This window comes from Alternaria hordeiaustralica (assembly GCF_023758085.1).
Source record: "Alternaria hordeiaustralica strain BMP 2776 chromosome Unknown scaffold_5, whole genome shotgun sequence".
Classification (NCBI taxonomy): domain Eukaryota; kingdom Fungi; phylum Ascomycota; class Dothideomycetes; order Pleosporales; family Pleosporaceae; genus Alternaria; species Alternaria hordeiaustralica.
Genome location: NW_026056777.1, coordinates 525,023 through 550,866, shown reverse-complemented (window position 1 = coordinate 550,866; position 25,844 = coordinate 525,023). Strand labels below are relative to the sequence as shown.

General features: G+C 54.5%; 8 protein-coding genes across 8 annotated transcripts; 6 read left to right on the top strand and 2 right to left on the bottom strand.

Annotated features, from left to right (window-relative positions):
• Window positions 1–519: 519 nt before the first annotated feature.
• J4E84_003510 (uncharacterized protein) lies at window positions 520–3,096 on the top strand (the record flags this gene model as incomplete). Its single annotated transcript, XM_049386122.1, has 3 exons — window positions 520–522; window positions 577–762; window positions 811–3,096. 3 exons carry the CDS (start codon window positions 520–522, stop codon window positions 3,094–3,096), a joined length of 2,475 nt encoding a protein of 824 aa, XP_049245971.1.
• Window positions 3,097–5,450: 2,354 nt separating this feature from the next.
• On the bottom strand, window positions 5,451–6,843 carry J4E84_003509 (uncharacterized protein; the record flags this gene model as incomplete). The annotated part of the gene is made up of 2 exons (XM_049386121.1): window positions 5,451–6,380; window positions 6,835–6,843. 2 exons carry the CDS (start codon window positions 6,841–6,843, stop codon window positions 5,451–5,453), a joined length of 939 nt encoding a protein of 312 aa, XP_049245970.1.
• A 1,083-nt stretch (window positions 6,844–7,926) lies between these two features.
• J4E84_003508 (uncharacterized protein) lies at window positions 7,927–9,714 on the top strand (the record flags this gene model as incomplete). The annotated part of the gene is made up of 6 exons (XM_049386120.1): window positions 7,927–8,016; window positions 8,063–8,134; window positions 8,186–8,272; window positions 8,326–8,457; window positions 8,507–9,358; window positions 9,406–9,714. 6 exons carry the CDS (start codon window positions 7,927–7,929, stop codon window positions 9,712–9,714), a joined length of 1,542 nt encoding a protein of 513 aa, XP_049245969.1.
• A 460-nt stretch (window positions 9,715–10,174) lies between these two features.
• Window positions 10,175–11,560, top strand: J4E84_003507 (uncharacterized protein; the record flags this gene model as incomplete). Its single annotated transcript, XM_049386119.1, has 1 exon — window positions 10,175–11,560. One exon carries the CDS (start codon window positions 10,175–10,177, stop codon window positions 11,558–11,560), a length of 1,386 nt encoding a protein of 461 aa, XP_049245968.1.
• Window positions 11,561–12,508: 948 nt separating this feature from the next.
• Window positions 12,509–13,517, bottom strand: J4E84_003506 (uncharacterized protein; the record flags this gene model as incomplete). Its single annotated transcript, XM_049386118.1, has 2 exons — window positions 12,509–13,317; window positions 13,370–13,517. The coding sequence occupies 2 exons, from the start codon at window positions 13,515–13,517 to the stop codon at window positions 12,509–12,511; spliced, it is 957 nt and encodes a 318-aa protein (XP_049245967.1).
• A 2,092-nt stretch (window positions 13,518–15,609) lies between these two features.
• On the top strand, window positions 15,610–18,627 carry J4E84_003505 (uncharacterized protein; the record flags this gene model as incomplete). Its single annotated transcript, XM_049386117.1, has 2 exons — window positions 15,610–15,613; window positions 15,731–18,627. The coding sequence occupies 2 exons, from the start codon at window positions 15,610–15,612 to the stop codon at window positions 18,625–18,627; spliced, it is 2,901 nt and encodes a 966-aa protein (XP_049245966.1).
• Window positions 18,628–19,638: 1,011 nt separating this feature from the next.
• On the top strand, window positions 19,639–21,026 carry SPE1 (Ornithine decarboxylase; the record flags this gene model as incomplete). The annotated part of the gene is made up of 2 exons (XM_049386116.1): window positions 19,639–19,915; window positions 19,966–21,026. 2 exons carry the CDS (start codon window positions 19,639–19,641, stop codon window positions 21,024–21,026), a joined length of 1,338 nt encoding a protein of 445 aa, XP_049245965.1.
• A 905-nt stretch (window positions 21,027–21,931) lies between these two features.
• Window positions 21,932–25,735, top strand: J4E84_003503 (uncharacterized protein; the record flags this gene model as incomplete). The annotated part of the gene is made up of 3 exons (XM_049386115.1): window positions 21,932–24,492; window positions 24,542–25,148; window positions 25,196–25,735. 3 exons carry the CDS (start codon window positions 21,932–21,934, stop codon window positions 25,733–25,735), a joined length of 3,708 nt encoding a protein of 1,235 aa, XP_049245964.1.
• Between the last annotated feature and the right edge of the window lie 109 nt (window positions 25,736–25,844).

Here is a 25,844-nt window from a genome sequence, read left to right as displayed (position 1 = left end):
GTGGATCCGTGACGGCCCTGGCCTCTTCATGCGTCTGGCCCGCGCTGCGAGGTATTAATGGCAGTTAATGTCCTCATCGAGCAGAATTAGCCCGCCAGCCAATCTGCAGCCCAGCGAATGGGGGCCGTCTCACGCCCTCTCAACGCTCGAGTCTAAGCGCCAGCCTAACCCTCGACCAGCATGCGGGCGGGAAAGGCCCGGATTCACATTGGCCGAGAAGCGGTGTCGCTCGTCGAGTCGATGGCCTCAGTGGCCGGCTTAAGCAGGCATGCGCTGTCTCGTGCAGCTGCGAAGTGTGATATTGTCGAACCACACTCCCCCACCGTCAACGGCGCCCAAGCAGCCTCTACAAAAGACCCTCAAGCGCTCTCCACCCGAAGGGTCCCTTCTCCGTTTTCGATCGTTGTGCTGTTACTGTGTGTGTGCCATGCTCGCGACACTCGCCCGGAATAGTTGTTAGCAGCCTCCCGAACAACCAAATTCCCTCCCACAGAGCGTGTACGCTCCAAACCCGTGATCATGGTAAGCTAGACTCACAGTCCTCTTCATGTGCGGTTCTGACACCCCGATCAGCAGGCCATGACACCCATCACCCCGCTGGAGCCGGGCGTGGAAATGTTCGAACGAGGAAAGACACAGTCGTTCTTTTCCAATGCTCTAACGGCCCGCTCATCGCTAGAGCGCCCGGTTTCTCACATCAGTGTCGCATACACCGATATCGAGGATGATTCTAGCGAATTCGAGGAGTTCAGTGGCTCATCTGTATGTATATTCTGGCCCTCCACCATATGCGGCACTGACTTTTCAAAGAGCGACAACAGGCGAAGTCAAACAACGATTTCTACCTTTGAGGAAGTACAGACACCTGCGGAAGAAGTACGACCACAGTTCGCCTATTGGCCAGAACGGAAGTCAGTAGAAGGCCCCAGAGGACCACACCTCTTCCGCGCCTCAGTGTCGTCCAGCGACTTTCCGTTTGACGAGGGCCAAGTAATGCAGATGTCGCCTCTCCTGCCAAAAGAAACTCCACTTCGTCTTCCAACCTCCTTCCGAGAGGCCACTCCCGAAACGATTGTCCCCCAAAGAGAGTACAACAACATCGCTCTCGCTGTTGCCCACTTGGACAACGCTGAAGTGCGCGCCTGGACTTCCAAAGACGTTGCTACCTGGATGTATCAGAACGGATTCGAAGACGACGTAATTGACAAGTTCATGGAGCACGACATCTCCGGTGCGGTACTACTGGATCTGCAGTTCGACGACCTGAAGGAGTTGGAGATTCAGTCCTTTGGCAAGAGACACCAACTGTGGAACCAGATCGATTCCCTGCGCACTGCCGACGGGCTGATGTCGCCAACTGCCCCAGCAGCCATCCCGACTCCTTTCGAAGACATTGAACGACCATGCACAGAGGCACGAAACAGATCCAAGAGCAAGGGCCGGAAAGCTAGTCGACGCGATAAGTTGCGAGGGAACCACATGACAGACGATGTTATCACACCTGCGCATTCCGTCTCCATTGTAGCGATTGAACAGCTGCTTCCCAAGCCACACGTGTGCGCCAAGGGTGAACGATGCGCCAAGTGGAGGAAGCAACAACGGCAACTTGCCAGACTTCAACAGGAACACGGCTTCCCGATCTCGCCCGAGAAAGGTGGTCATATCTTCATCGCGGGTGATCCAGGCAACCCCCAAACAGCGCAGCACGCTGTCGAGAACGTCCACCGCCCGAACTCAGAAGCTACCCCTTCTGTTGTGGTGCCGTCTGTCGTAGCATCGTCCGACGTCCTCGGGCCTGGCCAGCTACCTGATTTCAGTCTTCAAGACCTAGAAAAGTTCGAGCAACGCGACCCGCAAGACAATGTGCGACAGTTCCTCACCCTACAAGGCCAGCAGCCCTTCGTCAGCGCTACTCCAATCGAGGCTCCTCCAACCCCGCCTACAGAATCATACCCACCTCGTCCCTTCTTGGTGATACCACAGCAATCGCACTACCCGCAGGTTTCAGCCTTTTCTGCATCTACATCGGCGCATACAACAAAGTCTTTCGACCCATTCAGTCGCTCACCCTCAACTCCAGCTCTACACCCCCCGGAGTTCATGCCAGCACCTCACTCAAACCTCAAGAGCCTTCCCAAACTGACGATTCCTCCGGCACGTTCAATGTCTGCCCAACCGGCTGGTAACCCACGCCAAGGAGTCCCAGTACAACAGTACCTCGCACCCGACACCGCATTCTCGCCATGTAGGACAGCGTCACCAGGTGGCGTCTACCGGTTCGGCACGCCCTTCTCCGAGATGGACGTCCCTGTGACTGCTGTGCAACAGGAGCCACTTAGTCGCGACACAAGCCAGTCCGTGCCTCCGAACATGCAGTACCAGCCCCAAATCCAAAGAGTTGGATCGCGTCACGACCGAAGGCGCCCCTCGTTGCCCATGCCGGCGCTTGCTGAGGATCGCGTGTTCAGCCCAACCGCCCACTCAGACGACGACACCCTGCGCGGAACCATTTTCGACGACTCGGTCAGTACTAGCGACAGCGCTGGCTCGTCGCCGCTCAAAACTACCCAGCCATTCGCCAGCGAAGCTAGTGACACGATTGCGCCTTTGCACAAGGGAGGCTTTGTGTACAAGGGAGTAAACCACCACGGATGGATGAAGAAGCGCCGCACGAAGCTCCTGCGTCACGAATGGCAAGACCACCACTTCCGCCTCCAGGGCACACAGCTAGCTATGCATCCCAATGAGCTTCCGTCTTCATCCGCACTGCAGACGATCGACGTGGACGACTACGCAGTAGCATGCTCATCCATCGCTTCCAACAAGCTCTCTGCCAAGTTCAAGGCTCTGAAGCTCTCCTCGGGTCATCACAAGGAGAAGTCAGCTGCTTCTACTCCTGCCTTTGAGTTCCAGCTTGTGCCTGCCGCACCTGGAAAAGGCGATGTCAAAAAGGTGATGCCCAACGGCAAGGTCCAGCACTTTGCTGTAACCACCAAAGACCAGAGAATTGACTGGATGCGTGAGCTCATGTTGGCCAAGGCCTTGAAGGCTAAGAGCGACGGCTACGAAGTCAATATCAATGGCGCTAACATGTGATGGCTACACTTACATGGCCATCACACTTTCCTCTACTAGTCTGTTCTTGTTTCAATTGTTTTTGGTCTAGCAAGCGAGCGTATGTTTTGTCGTCTTCTTGATTTCTGCGCAATCTCCTCTTCCTCAGTCCGATCATGATCCGCTATTATACCCTTTCCGTTGTTCTTTTTGTTTCGCGCCATCCTGCATGTTACTGCTATTTGTGTCTTCTCCCAATCTCTTGGAGGCAGCATATATTTACTTTCACTACTGCATACATCTAAAGACTTGGAACGCTGAGCGGGGCCGCAAGGTCAGGGAACATTGGTTATTCTTTGGTTTGAACATGGTAATGTCTTGGTCATTTTGCTCGAGCGTGGAGGTCTTGCAACAATCACTCCTTGAATCGGGTGGTATTTTTTTGCTTTGACTAAAAGCTGTCCTTATGTTGAGATGAAGTGAGATGGATGCAAGTGTGGGGCGGGAAGGTGAAGGAACATCTAGGTACTATCCATGAATACGAATGAACGTCATACTACAAACTTTTCCTCTGTCCACACATCGCCGTGCTTCCACGTAGAGATACCACTTCATCACCGCCTTCCGAAACATCCATGCTTGTCACTTTCTTTAAAACACTCGGTCTCCGAGATTGTTCTCGTGGGTCGCTCGGGCGGTGTGCGTTGTTCTCTCCCGGCCGAAAGCAGCCCCATCACGAAACCACGTCGGCCCCCGAATACGTCTACCGCGAATATAGTCCACGTATCCACAAAATACCGCTAATTATGACCAGTTTATCCTGAATTCTTATTTCAAATTCTCGGTTGCTAAATCAGATCTTAAGGCCCTTAAACACACATGCCACCTGGTCCGCTCGCTTGACTTCGCGCATGAACCTCCATCACTCGCATGTGAAACGTCACCCGATATGTGACATGCTAAGCGATAATGTGCGATACGTCCAGCTCAATCGTTCGTTGACAAGGCATGTTGTTAAATGCCTTGGACGGTTAGGTTACCGCAGGGCTGGATCGGCCTGGGAGGTGACAAATGTTTGATATTGCGATACTCATCAAATGACAGATTATAGTTTTGAGTGTGGAGTTTTGGCAATATGACGGTTCGGTGACAGGGCATTGATTGGGGTCTTGGATATGTTTGTGTGACTTCGGTGAAACGATGAGATAATTATTGGAAACGAATATGCGAAATATCGACTTATTGGAGTGTGTCCGACACCGGGGGAAATCGGAGCTGGAGCCATACACCACTTCAACCTCATCTCTACTTCCATCGCTCCTCCGAGGTTGCATTGTTCTCAGTTCAGCTCGTAGGCAAAACAGACGTTCAATCCGCGTCGCACAACCTCCGACTCGCTCCCTCGCCGAGAAGTTTGATAGCACAATCCCCATCTTCTCCACCACCATCACACAAGACCATCACCACGACCAAGGAGCTTAATCTCAGAGCCTGCCTCTCGGTGCTCCTAGACGACCACAAACGTGTGAATGACATCGGCTACCTGCATAGGTGCACTTTTCTCCAACTAGATGATGCACGTTACAAGGCAGGGTCGTACTGACAGCTGTCAAAATCTCTGGTGCGTCGTGTCATGAGCGCGAAGTCATGGTAGTGTCGGTAGTGATGGACCATGGGCGCGGAGATTGGTGCTGTTACAGTGGTAGCTTGAGCGGCTATTCTGAGGGGAGCACGTGTGATGTGTTGGACGAGGCGATGTTGTACGGACATGCGTATGGAGTCGGAGTTCGACTACGGGACCATTGCTTGAAGCTCGGTACGGAAGACCGATCACATAGTTCGGGGCATACATATTGACAACGCACAGCTAAAGCCATACCAATGTTGTTTAGTAAGTTTGATATGAAAGCTTGGACAGTGGAGGGATGATCATACCAGCAAAATCGCAATGTAGTGCAAGCATGGACAAGAATATATTACTAACTACTCAGAAGGAAATCGAGCAAGCTCGTACATTTTGACTATTACATACATATATAAGAAAAAGAATTAACCAGACGTCTTCCCACCATGTATGTACAAACTCTCCAGGCCACGATGGTGATCTAAGAGGTGGGGGACCGGTCAAGCTCTGTCCGTGTACTGATGAGGTACCAGAACATGCCTCATGACTGAGACAGTGTTTTGTAGAGCTATCGGTATAATAACACAAGACTCGTCGCGTAGTTGTCCATGGTCATACTGCAAGTGTAGCTGGCGTGTGTATGACTTGCGAATGATCGAGTGTGCGTCGAGTGTTCTGAATCGAAGGTAGGAGATGGTGCAATCGAGCAGCTGATATGGCGGTTGTCGTAGTGCGATGTAAGAGTCGAAGAATGTCCTCATCGTGAAGAGGTTTACTCCTCATCGTCTTCGGCCGCGCCAACTTTGGTGTCCCAAAGGGGCCCACCCTGTGGGTTAGGAGCGGGCGCTGCTTCAGCGTTGCGCCCCCAAACGGGCTTTCTCCCTGCGTCAGGAGCGGGAGCAGCTTCAGCGTCGCGCCCCCAAACTGGCCTTCTCCCTGCGTCAGGAGCGGGAGCAGCTTCAGCATCGCGTCCCCAAACGGGCTTATGCTTCTGTGGGTTAGGAGCGGGTGCTGCTTCAGCGTTGCGTCCCCAAACGGGCTTCGTTCCGGGCTTCACCCACTTCCCAGCTTCAGGAGCGCGTCCCCAGACGGGCTTATGCTTCTGTGGGTTAGGAGCGGGAGCAGCTTCAGCGTTGCGTCCCCAAACGGGCTTCGTTCCGGGATACACCCACTTCGGTGGGCCAGGAGCGGGAGCAGCTTCAGCGTTGCGTCCCCAAACGGGCTTCGTTCCGGGATACACCCACTTCGGTGGGCCAGGAGCGGGTGCTGCTTCAGCGTCGCGTCCCCAGACGGGCTTATGCTTCTGTGGGCTAGGAGCGGGTGCTGCTTCAGCGTTGCGTCCCCAGACGGGCTTATGCGTTGCTTCAGCGGGTGCTGCTTCAGCGTTGCGTCCCCAAACGGGCTTTCTCGTTCCCTCAGCAGCGGGTGCAGCGACGGGAGCGGCTTCAGCATCACGCCCCCAAACGGGCTTTCTCGTTCCCTCAGCAGCGGGTGCAGCGACGGGGGCAGGAACTGGCAAGGCGGCACTGTAAACAGTGACCGACAGGATGGCGGAGGCGATGAAGGCGGAGATCTTCATGATGTCGAACTTGGATAGATCGTGTGGTAAAGTATCGTGAAGGTTGGAGAGGATCGACTGTTGATCAGATGGTTGATGCTGATCCTTGAAGGTGCAGACGATGTCGAAAGATATTGGTGCGTGCTGGGGAGAGTACTTAAGTTCGAGAGGGAGATGTAATCACACGAGAGAACCTAACGGAGGCGTTCTTTTTCTCTATTGACACCCCAGAACATGAATAGGCCACATTGTTGCTCAATAGACCTTCGGGTCGCCCGAGTCCGATAAGTGAAGGCAAGCCCTCAAAGGGATCACTCTGAATGGAGGTCGGTTAAGCCCCAAAGCAAGGTTATCCAGAGCAAAGAGGTCTTCCAGGCCTTCGGGGGCGCTATGGATTACGGATAACTTGGTCCGAGAAGATTCAAAGCTCGCGGGGAGACGGCGAGCATACGCTTTGCGACAAGTGCAACAAGGGATTACTACAACGTTGAAAGCGAACGAGTTCTGGTGTTGTGATTACCTCTTTTGGGTCTGAATAGCTTCAATAGAAAAAAGAGGCTTGGCACGGCTCGCGTGCACTCGATATCAGCACAATGACGCGCCACATTATGAAAGATTGATTTTACTGGATCAAAGAACGCCTTCTGGAAGGTTCACGAGTAAACGACTCAGGATTGAGGTATCGGCGTTAAGGAGGCGGCTCAAAGGTGGAGTAGCTTTCATGGAGGTGTGATCGAGCAATATTACGCACATTAGCGCATGTCGAGAACGAAATCATCTTTGAGATCGAGAGAAAGAGACTTCAGGTCCACCAATGATTTTGGATCGATCGCAACCTGTGATCTGTACGACAATGGGCTCGCCCAGTGTTGACGTAGGAGGACCATGATGCAAGTGACTCTGCGAGGGCTTCCGAAAGAGCCGTTGTCCTGGAACAGCAGCGGTTCGACCAGCCGTAAACGGTAGATACGCTGAGAGGTGGAGAATATAGCATTGTCGGCAAGATGATTATGCAAGTGTCGCTCGCATGCAGGGTGCGCTTGGGGGCGTCTGACGACATATTTCGATGGAAAAGAAACACCTGCATGAATGCTCCTTGCCGTGCACCATGTGCCACGTGGGAAGGACACCCCTAGTCTGAATCCTTTGAATCGCGAACGGTTCCTGTTGGGCTTGTGAGTCTATTGGCAACGCAATACTGATGGGTTTACTGTCAGGGGAATCGTCAGCCAGGCTCGATGCGCCCTCTGAATACGAACGTTTTCACTCCATGAGCTCTTTCGAAGTCGCCGGTTTCAGCTGGTGATATGAATGCGAAGGACTCGAGCGCCAGGAACACGTCGTGGTGTGTGTTGGGTTGTCTGAGCAGCCGCCTGGTCGATAAGGAGCTGATTAAGCTAGCGTCGCACGTGGCACCGCGCCAAAAGTTGCCGCGGGAAATCGTCGCGAATCACTGTGAGACGCCCATAAAAGTATGCATGCGAGAATAGCCAGGTCCACGGCGCCTGCGTTCAGAACGGTGCTTTCGAGCTTGTCGAGGCGGCGGTCAGCATGGATTTGCTCGTCCTTGCAGGCTGGTAGCGGACGAAGCCGCCGACACATTACCACCCAAACGTCGGAGAAGCCCTACTACATCACCACGCCAATATTCTATGTCAATGCTGCCCCGCATGTCGGCCACCTGTATACCATGGTCCTCACGGACGTCATAAAGCGGTGGCATGAACTCAAAGGAGAAAAGGCGTTGCTATGCACCGGAACAGATGAACATGGCCTAAAGGTGGTTTACCTGGCAATGTGATAGTATTGCACTAAATCTGTGACAGGTTCAGAGAGCAGCTGCAAAAGCTGGCATTGACCCGAAACTGTTCTGCGATAAGGGTGCCGAGATCTTTAGAGTACGCATGCACGCATAACGAGTCCCCGCCATCGTTACTTACCTGTACGAGGAACTTGCAGCCAAAGCCGAGATCACGAACGATCACTTCGTACGGACGACGGATAGAGAACACAAGGAAGCTGTCGAGTATGCATGGGTACGAGAACTTGAGTTCAGACGGTGGAAAGCCATGTAGCTGATGGCGGACAGTTCCTGCTACAAGAGAAGGGCCTCATATACGAGCAGAAGCATGAGGGATGGTATTCAGTCACCGACGAATGCTTCTACCCACAGTCTGCCGTACAGCCATATCTTGACCCACCTACAGGGCGGAAGATGATGGTAAGATTTTGCTGGGGCGCCACTGTCAATCGATCTGACCAGGCTACAGACATCGATTGAGACTGGTAGTGAAGTAGAGTGGTCTTCAGAAGTCAACTATCACTTCCGGCTCTCGGCATTCCAGGATAAGTTGCTCGAGTTCTTCAAGAACAACCCCGAGTGGATAACCCCGGAGCATCGCATGAAGGAGGTTGTGCAAGCGGTCGAATCAGGATTGGAGGACCTGTCTGTTTCTCGACCGTATGAACGATTAACGTGGGGTATTCGAGTTCCCGGAGACGACTCGCAGACCATCTACGTATGGCTCGACGCGCTGATGAACTATGCGACTAAGGCCGGATACCCGTGGACACCAGGCCGCGAACAAGCAGGAGGCTGGCCCGCGGACTGTCATGTCATCGGCAAGGACATTGTGCGATTCCACTGCATTTACTGGCCCGCCTTCCTCATGGCTCTTGGACTTCCATTGCCCAAGAAGATTCTGACACACGCTCACTGGACTCTTGGAGGGTCAAAAATGTCCAAATCTACTGGCAGGGTTGTCGATCCTTTCCACGCCCTTGATCGGTTCGGTCCGGATGTTATGCGCTTTTACATGGCTCGCGAGGGTGGCATACAAGACGATGCGAGCTATGACAATTTTCGCATCATTGGTTTGTACAACAAGTTCTTGAACCAGCAACTCGGCAACCTGGCTTCTCGTGTTACACGAGGCAAGAAATGGAGCGTCCGTGGCGCAGTCGAGCGTGTTGGTGGGTGGTCAGCGGAGGAGTGGGCGGAAGGACCAGGTTCCAAGTTCCGGAATAATTCTCTTGCTACCATCGCCTCGCAAGTAGATGCATCTTTTGATGCCTACGATCCGCGTAAAGCCGTGTCTCAAATCGCAGAGTTTGTCCGCGGGGTAAGTCTAGACACTCTTCTTTCTGCCATCCTACTAACTCGACCAAGTCGAACGCTTTCTTCCAGATGTCGCAACCATGGGACAAGGTCTTGACCTTCGGCCCAGGAGAGCCTGGCGAGGATGTTGACAAGATCATTTATCTTGCCGCTGAAGCACTTCGAATCACCGGTATCCTGTTACAGCCATACATGCCGAACAAAGCACGCATGCTACTTGACCAGCTGGGCGTACAGCAAGATCGAAGAACCTTTGAATACTGCAAGCCTGGCGCAGATATAGACTACGGAACTCCGTTGGTAGAGTTGGGTGCAGCGCATAAGGGTGTGTTGTTTCCCCCACTGCCGAGCGAGGGATGAGAGTTAGGTGTGGTGTACTATATGTATTTGTAGTTGCGAAGTATGGGCAATGAAATAACTCCAGAAGTGAATACAGGTACACTCTGTGAAACTATGGAGCACGTGTTTGCGTCAATGCTTTAGTCGCTCGAATCTGATCGCGCAAGGGTGCTTTCGCAACAGATTTTCTTATAAGTACATTTTAACCATCAAGCATTGCTTGACAGGTGAGTTTGGTCAGGAGCTGATCCCGTGTGGCTGGGGCCTAGTGCCAAGACTACATCATCGGTCGTCGCGCGAACTTTGGATTTCTGAGTGAACATTTCCTACGACAGCACATTCACAAACACCACACCACCTCCACACATTTCGCTCCTGAAGCTGCATCGGAACCTCCCAAACTCTGCACATCTTTCTCTAGCGGCCGCGAAAGCACAACACAAAGCACCGCGCACGCGCCTCCACGCAGGATCTATTCACCATGGCCGCCCCCAAGCCGGGCGGCTTCAAGATGTCGCTGGGGGCACTGAAGACGAAGCCAGGGCTGAAATCTTCTCCCGCACAGAAAGACACCAAAAAGACCAAGCTTTTGCTCGGTGACGACGAACCAGACGATACGAATACACAACAAGAGATTACGGGATGGGACGCAGCAGAGGGCGGCGCGGTCGATGCCAACGGGAAAAAAGAGAAAGAGGGACCGCGCGTCATTCCAGCTTTGCCCAACCGCGATTGGCGAGCAGAGGCACGGCGGAAACAACTTGCGAAAGCACCCCATCAGCAAGCGCAAAATGTCACGGTCGATGAGAGCAAGATGGAGGAGCCGAAGGTGCAATATGGCCTTACGATCATCAAGAAAGACGAAGCGCATGAAAATGGAGCTGCGGAAGCGGAAGCCGCGGAGCCGATGGAGGTGGAGCAAGACAATCTCACGGAAGAGCAGCGGCTCGAGAAGAAGGCACTCGACGCGCTGATCAGCGGCAAATCCACGGACAACGATCTCGTGATTCCTGTACAATCAGAAGAGGACGCACTCTTAAACGATCTCAACAATGCGCCCGACGCGCCCACCCTCGAAGCATACGAAGCTACCCCGATTGAAGGCTTCGGCGCGGCGCTCCTACGTGGTATGGGCTGGAAGGACGGCGATGCAATAGGCAAGAACGGACCTGCTGCGAAACCGAAAGAAGTCAAACGGCGACCAGCGCTGCTTGGCATAGGCGCAAAGGAAGACGCTGCAATAGGCGTTGAGTTGGGGGAATGGGGTGGTGGTAAAGGCAAAGGGAAGAAGGTCGCGCAGAGCTACAACCCCGTTACGCTGCGGAACAAGGTTACCGGTGAGATGATCACAGAAGAGGAGCTAAAGGCCAAACTGGAGGCTCAGAGCTTGATCCCAGACGAGAAGCCGTCAAGAAGCAAGAGCAAATACGACGACGACAGCGAAGACGACGAGCGGAGGCGCGAAAAGCGGAAAGAAAAACGAGATGACCGCGACCGCGACCGCCGACGCGACGACGACTATGACAGCGAACGGAGGAAAGACAAAGACCGCCGAAGAGACAAGGACGACTACTACGACAGCGACCGCCGCCGAGACAAGCGGAGAGAGCGAACCCGAGACGACGACTACGATAGCGAGCGCAGGCGCGAGAAGCGAAGAGAACGTAGCCGCAGCCCCGACGACCGAAAGGAAAAGCGCCGCGATCGGTACCGTAGCAGGAGTCGAGACTCGAAGCGCAAGAGCGATAGGCGGGACCGTAGTCGCAGTCGTGACTCGGATGATCGCAGGAAACGGAGGAGAGATAGGGAGTACGAGGATGAGGAGAGGTATGAGAAGAGGCGTAGGGATGATAGGAACTATAAGTAGTGTTTAGACGCGTTGGGCATAACGGTATCAGACAGTATGAAGCTGCATGTATCTGGCGTTTTATACTGGCATCTTACGGGCATAGCATAGGCATGAATGGGCATCTTCATGATGAAAGTATGTAATTCATGGTTTCAGTACATTACGCTATGTAGCCGGACTCCGACCAGGAGTTTCGACAGATACGTAAATAATTCATACGACCGTACAAATCGAGTATCTTGCAGAACTTGTTGACAATACATTGACTTGTACTGGTTTGTAAATATTGTGTCTAAGCTACTCACCTAGAGCACTACATTATTTAAAAACGAACTGATTGTGGTTTACTGGTATTTTTCTTCCTCACCTTCTACACCAATAAGTCTATATACTTGATATTCCACATAGCTTTAAGCAAGAAGATCAAGGTAAGGCTGCCTAAGTATTCGATGAGCGAGTTTCTGTCCTGTTATCATTTCGATTCAAAAACCTTCGAGTCTGTAAAAATGCCTATGATCAGTAACACACTTACACTCGCCTCAAAGGCCAGTTTACCTTTTGGTGTCAAGTAAGGCATATTCACTTGGTGCTTCGTTGAATGTGCTCGTGCAGGAATAGAAGCACAGCACAACGCGATGAAGTAAGACGGGATATACTCGCAATGCAGGTATATGTCCAAAGTCTAATACACTGTGTTGTGAATGATTTGAGTGGTTCATGGTCTGTTATATTTCGGTGCGTAGCAGGAAGACTAGTTGTCATATCATCTCATTCCATTATAAGCCATATTAAATATCATTTACTAGTACATTCATTCCCCATCCAGACAACTCTTATGCGTGCTCATTCCCAAATCGTAACTATGCGGTGCAACTTAGATAATCAAAACGCCAGTGGTATATGTTAATGCCAAAAGCTCAAAACAAAACAAACTGAATATGTACAAAAGGGGTATACATAGAGAAATTAGAAGTTGCGCGAGGGTAGTGGGGATGGGTCCTGGGCGGGCATAGGGTAGCCATTTCCGGTGTGTGATACATAGCCGTTGGTCTGGCCATTGGTAAGAGAGTTGCCGTTGGTGTATCCGTTGGTGTAGCCATGGGTTGTCGGGACGGCCATTTGCGAGTTACCCCGGTAGTATTGCTGGCTATCCGCAGCGCCATCGCCCATATGGTGGTGAGGGTGGGTTCGTCCGGTCTCGCCGCTCTCCTCGAAGACTTGCATCTCGGTCTGCTTGGACTGGTGGTTCTTGGTGCGCGTGGCAGGTAGGAAGTCGATGAAGAAGCTGAAGACGTAGAAGCAGTAGATGAAGGATACACACCATTCCAGGACAGCAGCCACGTTATAGATGTGCTGCTTGGAGCATACCGCAAAGGCGATGGCAAGGCACACTTCGGTGATGATGAAGAAGAGTTTGATCCAGAAGGAGATTCGGAGGATGGAGTGCTCGCGGTAGTGTATGCCTAGTCGCTGGTACTCCCAGCAAATGAAGATTGCCGAGACGATGTAGCCAATGATGAATACACCAAGAAAGATGTTATGCAATCTGTTGTGGTTCTTGCAATCGAAGATAGTGAGGAGGATCAGACCGGCGGCACCGACTATGGCGGCGACGGTTGCGCAACCTGAGTAGATCTTCTGCCAGTGAGACGTGTTTGGCGCAAGTTTGTTGGTGTGTCGCAACCAGCGCTCGAAAATGAAGGCGAGATCGAAGGTTACCACAGTAACGGCGGACATGGCAATGAACATGGCTTTGAGGTAATCCGCACCGATGTCTGGGTGCCGTTAGCATTGCATGGATCGTAGTGCCCATGCTGCATAACTCACCAGAAATGTAAGGAATGTTTTGCCCGTCGCTCATCGTTACATAGTGCGGTTTGCCGGTGGCAGCCCAGTACACCAGCATGGTGATGAGCATAGCAGTCCATACTACTGCGGAGAAGATGGGGACGACCCAATACGAAAGCCCCAACATGCTGGCTGATGTCCCTCGACGGTCTGCTGAGATTTGTGGGTAGAACGGCGATGGGTCCTGTTGCGACTCCAAGGGGTATCCAACGCGCCTGCAACGGGAGTGTGCGGATAGGGTAACACGGCACGCGACCAGAGGGTGAAGTGAGGGAAGTGAAGCAGGAAAGACACGAGGACGCGATCAGCAGCAGGGAGCAGGCCTAAGAAGATGAGAGGGGACCAAAAGCAGATATGATGGCAGGACAGTCCGCGGCGCAATGAAAGTCTCATACAAGCGGTGTTGTTGCTAGGACGCGACTATGATGTCACGGCTCCACGACTAAGCCGGCTTGCGTAAGATCCCGCCGCCTCCGCTTCGATCGCAGTGCTGGACGTCACCAGCAAGGCGCAGACTCTTCGATTGCGCGGAGTGAAGATCGTGAATGCTTCCCAACACCTGCGGACGAAATCTCACGTCAACCTTGGAAGGCTTACTGATGATGATGCGGCGACGAGCCTCTGCGGGTGTGGCTGCTGCAGAGTCGCGATAGGACTAACGCCATGTTTGTGCGGCTGGCGCATCGATTCTGCCTCAACAACCTTGCCATCGAGATTCGAGGCCAGGCGTCGCAGAGCTCGATCTCGCTCAAACGCAACGCAGAGTTTCAGCGTCAGCACTACGATGACACGTCCGAGGACCAGGCTGTTGTCGCAGCGAGAAACCCGACAGTGTGAGGTCCATGTGACCTACGATCGATGCTCGGCAGTATTGCGCGGCCTGATATGGCTGTCACTCCGTCGTGAGGTGGAGCGCGTTGCTAGTGGTGCGCGACATCCAGGCCTTCAGTGCTCCGGCCTTGATAGTTTTACAAAACTACTCCCGAACTCCAGTGTGGCCTGTTGCTGGTGCAAGTGCATAGCAGCCTGCGATATGGTTTCGAGACCAGTCGATGCATTCGGGCTTTTATCCAGAACCCGGGGTAGGTGCGCGCAATTGTGTCGCGTATGTCGCGCGTCGGACCTGCCACCTGATCAGCCTACTTACTGCAGTCCTTTATTCCTGGAAAATTGATGCCAGTCATTTCTTGGACGGTCGCAGGAGTAGCGGTGACTATGTGTTCTGAGAATACGTGGCGGGGATGATAACGCGCGTAGCCAGAACTCTAGGACAATCACGACGCGACATGGAAACAAAGACGGACTGCTGATCGGAGATAATCCACTGTCTACTCAAGCTGCGATCGTCAGGTTCAAGTATCCGCTACAAGAGTTGAGAGAAAAAGGAAAGCGAGGAGTACCGCGCGAACTGTTCATGCATGCTGCATGCATGGACCAAGGCGAAGACCAGGGAACTACGGCAAAAGACATCTGGGATGGCGACACGGCCAGCCACTGTGCACCGCCACGCTTTATGTTGCGAGACGCGTATGTCGGCACGGCCACAACAAACCAGCTCGCCTAGCTTTTCCTGGTGTGGATCTTTCACAGCCATGGCACGACTTGTGCATGTGGAATTTGCACTTTGCCATGGTTTGAGGCTTGCAGAGGTCCGATCAGCCGTTAGTTCACCGATACGGCAAAAAGCATCTGGGATCCAGCCTTCGCGTTGCGCATGCATCACGACCCCCCGCCTTGATTGGTTCCGGCGCTCGTGCGTGCAGCAATCTTGATTGGCAGATTGCTCCCATCCTCGATGCAGCCTGCATTGTCCGGTTTCATATCGACCTTCTTCCAAGTTTGTTGTCACGTAGACCAGCTCAATCTTTGCCTGCGACGTGCACCGCTCGTAGTTCCATGTCTGGCATCCTTGACACTTGTAGCCGGTAACGCTAGACGCCCGTTCTCGCGGGGACATATTACTTATTGTTCCTCAATATCCCTCCACTTGGTCCGCCAGTTCTAGTGTACCGCCGGACTATGCTTTCATGTTCGCATACCAGCCTCCGTACTGATAACGCTGCAGCTCCGAGGACACTATAAGGGTACGCAGTCAACCTCCCATCCTGCCTGGCATTCACGAACTGCAATTAACTCTCTCTTTAGCTACTGCAATCCCAATGCATCATTGTCAATAGTTTTGAGCGCCGTCGCTCTCCAACCCCACTGCCACCTTCAACATGGGTAACCAACCCAGTACCGAGAACCACAACAAGCTGTCCAAACCGAAGACGAACACCAACTCCGCGAGCGCGGCGGGGAAGTTCGACTCCCCGCAACCCACAACATCGAGATCGGCAGACCTCACCCCCGAAGGACGCCAACAAATCAAAGATGCACTGCTCTCACCTATTGCTAGCGAGTTCGATCCCACCACATGGACACACGAGGATGATGGGTTAGGGGAGGTCACAAAGACGCGTGGTCGCGCATCGACAGTTGGTTCGAGATCGAACTCGCGAACAAACTCAAGAGCCAATTCCCGAACCAATTCTTTGTCGTGTTTCCGGAGCAAGCACAGCTCGGCAGCCCAGCTTGCTGGCCTAGCTGACTCCAAGCTGTCTTTGGCTTCTGTCTCACACGTGGATGTTGCTGAAGCAATTCGGCTTCTACAGCAAGTCAAGAAGAATGGCACACCAGAAGATCTTGCGGCGCTGCAAGAAGTCCTTGAATCACCTGAGGAGCCTCCCCAGCCGGTAGCTGAGGCACCTCCTAGCCGAAGAACTTCGCTAGTTGATCGATCTTCTTCTTCGCTCACACGCCGTCAGTCCCTGGTCCAAACACCTGGTGTAGGCACACGGCACTCTCCCATCGAGGGACGTCGCAGGACATGGAATTCATGGAAAGCGCCGAAGCTCAGCCCTGAGGAAGAGGCAAAGTGGCAGCAAAAGTCAAAGGCGAAGGCGCATTTGAGCCCTCAAGCAGCTCTTCGCTTGTCTGATGAACCTTGCGATAACAACACAACGCGAGCCCACACCCCATCGGACCTGGATTATGCGCATCTAGGGAACCTACAGCCAGGAACTCTCGTTGTCACGAACGGTGCGGCATCGCCTGTTCCCAGTTCAGAGACTTTAGAGTTGCGCAAGACTGAAGAGGAGGACTATTTCGAAGCAACAGAGTATGCCTCCAGTCCGTTGACGATGAAGTCAACACGCCAGAGAGCTCACACAAGGAGCAAGTCAGCCGCTGTTCCAACGACTTCTTCATTGTATGAGCTGGAAGCCAACGAAGTAGCCACACCGTACGAATTGGAGACCCCGGTCGTTATGATGGCGTACACGTCTGAGCCGCAACACAACACTGAAGCTGAATCCCCAAAGTTTCTGCGGCTCACGCCCCAGGGCAAGAAAGGCGCAGCGCAGTTCGCTCAGAGCTACCAGGACGATATCCCGTTAAGCCCGTTTCTTGTGTCCGAGGAGACGACTGAGTCCAAACAGCGGGAGCCTTCTCCTACCTTACCAGAGCCCAAGCCTCAGCCTGAAATCGAGATCTCAGCACCTTCGTCCCCATCGATCGCGCCCACCTCCAACAAGCCAAAGAGCAAAGCTTCTCAGCGGCCAGCACCGCGTACGACCGATTCTGGCTACTCATCCGCTGGCAGTCTACGGATCGTCGGTCAAGAGCCGACGGAAAACGCCACCACCATTCTGTGTCATCGGTGCAACGACTCACCGCAAATGGTTGAGGTAAGCCAGGGACGCGAGACTCGCCGTTCAATTCTTGTGAAACAGAACCGTCAATTCGTGGAGTCGCCGAATACCACGAGCGATTCGGATGGCTCAGCCGAGAGTGGCAGATCCAAGCAATCGCTGTCAGTCAATGTGCAGAAGGCGCGATACCTGCCAGCGCTGAACAGTCCGGTCCCGTCTACTAGCTCTTCTACAAGATCATCGACGTCTGAGTGTGTACATTCGCCAATAACATCCCGATCCATCGGTTCAAGGGCGTCGTTTGACAGTGCTTCGTCGAAACAGCAAAAGCGATTTCACAAGAAGCGGCCGTCCCAGGCTGAGCATCCTGTTGTTCAGTCATGCCAGCCAATCCCAGAGGGAACCATTCCTGAGGTCCCAACCAGGGTGCGAGCCAAGTTTGAGCGACGCGTGTCGAGCTCTCCGGGAATGGATTGCTTGACGCACACCTACCCGACAAAAGAGCACGTTTCTGCGGACGATTCCACCATGGAGGCTTCTGCTCCGGAGCAGACTGAGTTCAAGCCACTCGCTGAATTGGAGGCTGAGCGTGCACCCACACCCCCTGCTCACGGTCGTCGTAGGAGCTTGTCCTTCTTCCGAAGGAAGTCTGCCCCTGCACAGAGTCAGACCGAGCAAGAGCCTGAGCAGGCCGCACTTGATGTGGTTCATCTTGGTACCATCACCTCGTCCCTCGGCACCTCTCCGTACGACATCGCCATGTCCGACACCCCGAGACAGCGTGTTGTTTCTCCAACCCACCCACATCAACTGGGCGCTTCCTTGCCTCGGTCGAAGTCGATGGTGACCATGGACAGCAAATCTGCTGCAGAGTTTGCGCGCCTACACAGCAGGGACCTATCCGTTAGTCGACGGGACATGCCCCCTCAACAGCGCCGGAAAAGCCTTCACAACCTAAAGAAAGCAACTGGTGAGGCTACGGCGTCGAAACTTCGCCCACAGAGCATCGACGTCCCACCTGTGCCATCCATCAACACGGCCAGGCTTACTGTCCCACAGACTGGGAAGCCTCAAGGACCCAGGGCTGCTCCCAATCCCAGGCCTCGCAGTCCGAGAGGGTCTCCTCCGGTGATCAGATATGGCGCGCCTCCGCAACAGCCTCCTCAAGGTGTGATCTCGCCAAGGCAGTCTCAGGTCTGGCATCAGCGCCGTAGGACGCTGGGAGACCGCCTGTACTCGGACGTTAACCTGGACCTGTACTCGGATCCAAACGACGCATCCAACAACGCGAGTCCAGTCGAAAGCCCATGCGAAAGTCCTCTCGAAATGACTCCCCGCAAAGAAGTCAAGGGTTCCAACAACATCTCTAGGTGGGATCGCTTTAGTGGGGGTTTGGACTACAACTACGAACATGGGGCGGGCATCGGAGGCAGCGCGGGCACGCGATCGCACCACAGCAACGCCTCGCTGAAGTCGCTGGCCTTCCAGCACCAGTACGGCGTGGACCTCTCCGACGTACCCATTATGATCCGGTACCAATCGTGATGCAGCGCGCGTGAGAAGGGAGTAGGTTTTGGCTTGCGGGGTTACTATTTACTATAATCAAGTAGCATTCACATGTTGCGCCTTTTGCATTCACACAGCGGCATCTGGGTAGGGAAGGGTATGGCGTTCTTCCTGTTTTGAGTAGATACTGCATGAGCCGGCATATAGCTACGACTCCACCCAATCAGAGAATAAATATCACTGCACTCACCGCAACTGCTGTGCCCTGTTGGTAGAAGTACCATGCGCGTTTAATGACCTTGGCACGTTGAGCGCGCGACGGTTGCCCAAAAGCCGCGTCGGGCATACCTGACATGCGCGATTTCGAGCTCCAGCGGTGGCTCAGCCTCGCATGCGTGCCATCGAGCCGATCAGGCACCGTCGGCGTCCATGCACGAGCCCCGGTGATGTCAGAATGAAATGCTAGTGGCTGCAGGTCCTGGACGGCGCAGGGATGTTAAGTAATGTTCGGTCCAAGACTCCAGCACCACAACCGAATGCGCGAAAATTGTCACTCCAGCTCCCCGCCATCGCCTCCCTTTCTCCTACACCTCACCCGCTCCCCATATTCACCGCCCGCCAGACACCGCGCCCTATAAAGCGTCCGTCTGCGCCTTCACTGCAGCCCACACACCCCTTCCGACAGCCTTTGGTCGCGTCAAAGGCTCCCGTCCCACTACGGCTTCGGCCCTGCTCCTGCTCAACGCCCAAGTTGTCTCTGCGCGCCCAGCACCTCACGTCTTCAACAACATCCCCCCTCCGCGTCTTGTCGCCATCTAAGACCGAACTCGAGCGCCTTTTCTTTTTGTCTCCTACCCAGACACTCGAGCAGCCCGAACTTCAGCTGCCGCATAGGACGCCATCAGCGGTTCTTCCTCTCGCAGAGGAAGCGGCCAGACCTCGCCCAACACCTAGCCTCGGCTTCGCACCCTTCAAGCCACCTTAACGCGGCACCACGACCGGCGAATACCCTAATTAACCAACCCTCTGTCCAGACCCATCGTCAAGGGCATGGCACCTTCTGCTATCACGACTACCGAAGAATACCAATTCCCGTTGAAAGACATCCAGTCACTCAACAACTATTCCGCTGGTAGTGTGGACAATCATGGCGCCTGGAAATCCAAGCAGTTGATTGCGCACGCTCTCAAGAGCCGTGTCGAGGCTATTGATCCTGATACCTGCAGCGTCGGCGAGGAGGAGGCCTTCTTCGTCGCCGACCTGGGCGAGGTCTACCGCCAGCATTTGCGCTGGAAGAAGAACCTAGGCCGCGTCAAGCCGCACTATGGTAAGTCACCGCACACCACACCACGTAGACTTGCCACTAACACGTCGCAGCCGTCAAGTGCAACCCCGACCCCCAAGTGCTGCGTCTCATGACCGCACTGGGCCTCGGCTTCGACTGTGCCTCCAAGAACGAGATTGAGAGTGTGCTCAAGTTGGGCGTCGACCCCTCTCGCATCATCTACGCGCAGCCCTGCAAGACCAAGTCTTACGTGCGCTACGCCGCTCAGTCTGGCGTCAAGCAGATGACATTCGACAATGCCGACGAGCTCTACAAGACCAAGCAGCTCTTCCCGGACGCCGAGCTGTACCTGCGCATCTTGACTGATGACTCGGCCAGCTTGTGCCGTCTCAGCCAGAAGTTTGGTGCCGCCTTGGACACCACTGCAGAGCTCTTGGAGCTGGCGAAGAAGCTGGAGCTCAACGTCGTTGGCGTCGCGTTCCACGTTGGCTCCGGCGCATCCGACCCCAAGGCCTTCATCAAGGCTGTGCAGGACGCCCGCTTCGTCTTTGACCAGGCGGCTGCACTTGGCTTCAACATGCACACCCTTGACGTCGGCGGCGGCTTTACGGGCGATGCTACGTTCGAGCCCATGGCCGCAGTGCTGTCTACTGCCTTGGACGAGTACTTCCCGCCCCACATCCGCGTCATTGGGGAACCGGGACGCTACTATGTCTCCACAGCGTTCACCATTGCGTGCCATGTCATCGCTCGCCGTACCGTTGCCGATGCTACTCTCGGCACCACGTCGTACATGCTGTACCTCAACGACGGTGTCTACGGCAACTTCTCGAGCATCATCTTCGATCACCAGCACCCCGTGCCGCGTGTGCTGAAGAACGGCAACGATATTCTGTACGACGTCCGTCGCTCTGGCTACGACACGCCGTCTCAAGTCGAGTACTCCATCTGGGGTCCGACATGCGATGGTATCGACGTCGTCTCGTCGTCGTGCACCTTCCCCGAGCTACTCGACGTGGGTGACTGGCTCTACTTTGAGGAGATGGGCGCGTACACCAAGTGCTCTGCTACTCGCTTCAACGGCTTCAGCGACAGCCACGATGTTGTCTACGTGTGCAGCGAGTCTGGTGCAGCGGCTCTTATGGATATGTAAATATTCTAGTGGAGCGTTGTGCTTTATAGAAAGATTTTTTGCGTGTAATAGGCGAGAGGGAAGAAGCGCGTATGGAGGTAATTCCTTGGTTAAAAGTTTGATAGATCTCGTAGTTGTTTCGTATTCTTATCATCTCAAATACAGTACATTATTATAGCTGCGTGGTCGCTGGTCCCTTGTGTCGATGTTGACAGTATGCTTACCTTCATTTTCGTATTCGTCGTTGATATTTCTTGATAGTCGCTTGCACGACAGGCACTAATGACTGGGATGTTGAAGCCGATTTGCCGCGTTGGTGTTGACAAGCCGAAGCTCGCGGATGCTCACAGAGTTGTCGGCCCGCTGCACTGCGCGGCCCGCCTTGGGTGGGAGATCGTGGTTTACCAGCCACAGATGGCTTCGGGGATGGGTGATTTGATTTGCTGGAAGCAGATGGTAGTGTGTGCCACACCAGGTACAGGATGCTGCTCGTATGCGCCGCCAAGTGTGATCAGGAGCGGCCGCAAATTCGGTCGCAGCGCGTAAAGTCGAGCAGTCCAATCACATGTCAGAGGGCCTCCTCAGCCCAGGAGGTCAGTATGGCGAGACCCGCTGCAGCCCAACTCTTGGAGGGCCATGTTAGAAAGGCTACGTAAGTCAGCAGCATCGCGTAGAGACTGCATAAAACCTGAGGGCCCAGCGCGTGGCATGGTCATGTACAGTTGATGCACCCCGTCGCCCGGCAGCGTCATATCGAGCCTCGAGCGACTACCCCACCCCGCGCAGCCATCCACACCACCGTGTTGCCCTGCGCACGTCGAGCTATCCGCACCCGTAGCCAAAAATAAGTCGCCGCCTGCCATCGCCGGCGATCCAGGTACCGCTGCTGCAACGACACCGCAGCGCATATCCTGCACTCGCCCACCATGGACGGCCGCAAGCAGGGCCGCCCGGACGAGGAGCTGTTCCTGCGATACGACAACAACAGCAACCCAGACACGCCCATCATTCCCACCGTCGGGCCCCTGAGGATACAGAAGGGTCGCGATGGCAAGAGCCCGCCGCCGCGAACAGACTCGGCGGGCAGCTCGAGCCAGCCCGCCTTCTCGCGCCCTCCTCCCATGCCCTCGTTCCCCGCGCCGCCCACCAGCCCGCCCAACGCCCCTCTGCCCTACCCCGACAGCGACCGCCCACCCACGCTCAGCACAGGCAGATACACTCCGCTCAGCGAGAGGGAGCGCCGCGCGCGAACAGCCACACCCCCTGACGGCGCAGACGGACCGCGGCGAGGCTCCAATGCGACAGGACCGAGTCCCACCTCGCCCAGCCAGCGCGCCCGCTTCGACGCCAACGACCCAAACCGACCGACGATAAGCGGCTATGGCGCGCGGAATCCAGACGGCTCCATCCAGCCCTCGAGGCTGGCCGAGCGCAGAGGGACAGCCCCGAAGCCGCTCCCCGACTCGCCAGGCCCAGAGGCGCCCGACAAGGAGGGCTTGTTCCAGAAGGCACCGCAGAGGAAGGGCAGCGAAGACGTGGGCGCCAGCAACCCATACCCCGAGTACCACCAGCAGTACTTTCCCCCGCCCGCTGCAGGTTCCAGTGCGGCCCCGGCTGCGCCCGCTGCGCCAGTCGTATACACAGGTCCCAACCAGAATGAGCCGGTACTGAAGGTGCCGACGCCCATGGACGTCAACCGCATGAGCTCCACCGCATCGACGTCAACAGTGAGGGCACAGAGAGGCTCACCTCCGCCCCCGGAGACGCCCATCATACCTCCCTCTGGCGGTGGCATAGAAGCGCGCTTTGCCGCAGCTGGCATTGCAGGGACCTCTACGCTCACCAACCTCCAAGCGCAGAGTGCCCAGAATGCGGCAGCTGCTCAGCGCAACCAGATATATGCCAATCAGCAGCCCAGGCCGGGTCTCTCAACACCACAGCCGAGCCAACAGCCGGCGAGGAGACCATGGACGCCGACCGAGCAGCCTGGAGGCAATCCACATGGTCCACCGGCCGTATACCAGGGCATGGATCAAGTGCCTCCCTCGAGCACTCCCCCACAAGGCCCTCTTCCGCAGGCACCGAACACTCGCTTTTCGCCGCCTCCTACCAACGTGAACGTACCTCCAGAACACCCGCTGAACCACGAGATGGGACGGATGAACTTGAACGAGGAACCCCCTCCAGCCTATTCGAGTATAACAACCCCGCCAACAGGCCAAGCCCACAGCTATCCCAACGAAAAGGGACAGCAGCCAGCTGCCCAAGGAGCTGGTTTCTCAGACCCTAACCAAGGCCATCCGGCATTCGCAAATGACCCGCGTCCACAAGCTGGACCATCACAACCTGCGGCGGTCATCGCACCAACGCCGACGCAGAACCAGTTCCCTCCTCAAATACAAACCACCCAACCCGCACACACACCAAGTCCAGCTCCAGGACCCGGGCCGGCCTCTCCTCCACCGCTTCCTGAAGGCTGGATAGCACATCTGGACCCTAGTTCTGGCCAGTATTACTACATCCATCTTCCAACTCAATCTACACAGTGGGAGTTCCCCAAAGGCCCAACACCTCTCAATCTGAATGAGCCTATGTCTCCTACCGGCACATTTGTTGGCGGTCCTCTGGCGTCCCCGTCGTTTGGCAAGGCCCCCATCGCATCGCCTGGCTTTGCTCCACAGACGGCCACTTTCCCAGGAGACTTCGGCATGGCGCCGCTTGCGACACCAACTACTACCGGCTTCACTGGACCGCCTCCAGTTGCTGGTGTAGACCAATACAAGGTTGCTCCAACTAACGGCGTGTACTTTGGACCGTATCTCAGATACACTAACATGGACATTGAGCGAGGTCTATGGCTAGGTTCGATACTGCTCATCACAAACACTCCTCATCCGCCGACTATTCACATCCATCAGAGTGCGGATCTGTCACCAAATCCGCGACAACTGAAGGCCAATCCCATCTATACACATCAGACGTGGATCTTTTACCGATACGACATTGATCTGAGAATGGAAGATGAGCACGCTGCAAAATGGACTTATGCCATCACCTCGCACCTGGGCTGCACTCGCTTCGAGTTTCTGGTCGCAGGCCGAAATGAGACCAGCTGGCGCTTTATTGCTCACTCTGGCAATGACTTCGCGCTGAACGTCAACGCTAACGAGAGAGCGAGGCTTGGTGGTGTAGGCCTGATGTGGAAGGATATCCTACAGAAGAATGCCGAGTGTGGCGGTTTCCACGTACAACTTGGATTGGGTGGTCAAATATACGCCGACCGGCTATGGAAAGAACTTCCTTTGCTCAAGCAATGGACCGCGACAAGTGGTAAAGAGGCCCGAAAGAACGCGCCATGGACTGCAAAGCATGAAGAAGATGTGTGTCATGCATACTTCCACTACTACACAAGTCACTTCGACCAGCCACACTTGCGAGAGGCATTTGCACAGATACCTCACATTCTTGCTCTCGATGACCATGACATGTAAGTCCAATCCGTGTGTAAAACAGCAAGCAACCCTAACATTACCCAGATTTGATGGTTTCGGATCATACCCTGAATACATGCAGTTCTCGAACATGTTCAAGAACATTGGAAGACTGGGTATTGAGATGTATCTGCTCTTCCAGCACCACACAACATTAGAGATTCTCCGAAACGTCAACAACGACATGGACCTTTTCACTATAACGGGCACAGGCTGGCATTTCATCAAGTATCTGGGCCCATGCGTCACAGTCGTTGGCCCCGATTGTCGCTCTGAGCGCAACCCGCATCAGGTAATGGCAGGACCGACATATCAAGGTATCTTCCCGAAGGTTGCGACATTACCGCCGAGCGTTCAGCACTGCATTTGGATGGTTCCTGTTCCCATTGTGTACCCTCGCCTGGAGTCAGTTGAGCATCTTGCTCACTCCATGGCTACTGGCAAAAAGGCTGTCACGGGTACATTCAACATGCTTGGAAAGGTGACAGCTGGAGTCGCTGGTGTCGTCGGTGCTAAGAGTGTGGTCGGCGATGGCTTCAACTCTGTCAAGAAAGCTATTGGCAAGTCAGGTCTGATGAGCGGAGTTCTGAGTCCCTTTGGCGAGATCGATTTGCTTGATGAGCTGAGAGACCAATGGACGCACGATTCCAAGGTTGGTGATGCCCATCTACCGTCAAAGTATCTGTTAACATGTTGAAGGATCTCGAACGAACCTACTTGATACGAACACTCCAAGGCATCGCACACAACAAGTCGCTACGAATGACGTTCTTCTCTGGAGCGGTCGACTGCTGCGGCGCTGGCCTCGTCCATGACCCATCGAGACCCCAAGATCACAAGACAATGTACCAGATCATCTCATCGTCAGTGGTAAATGGGCCGCCTGGAAGCTATGTGCTGCGACTCCTTCACAACAACCGTGCTCTCTACGTACCACAGAACGGACACCGCAGCAATAACCAACCCAGCGACACGAAGGAAGACATGATGGAGATTTTCACGCAAGACGTGAACGGACAACCTCGAGAACACAAGAGGCTGATGGGTCGACGAAACTACGTCGCTTGTGTCATTTACGATCCGGAGATCGTCAACGGGACGTTTGGTCAGGCTGTCCCTGGACATGGCAGTGGCAAGTTGAGTTTGGCGGTTGATTTCATGGTGCAGAACGATGGCGGATACAGTGCGCCGATGAAGTACGGGCCTGTCATCGTCCCCAGTCTGGAGTATGGTAGATAGACGGACGGCCGACATTTTTGTTTTCTTCTGTTCTAAAGGCGAAATGCATAGCAAGCGTTGTATATGCTTTCTGGGATGTATGTTTGGGCGAACTCTTTCAATATGATAT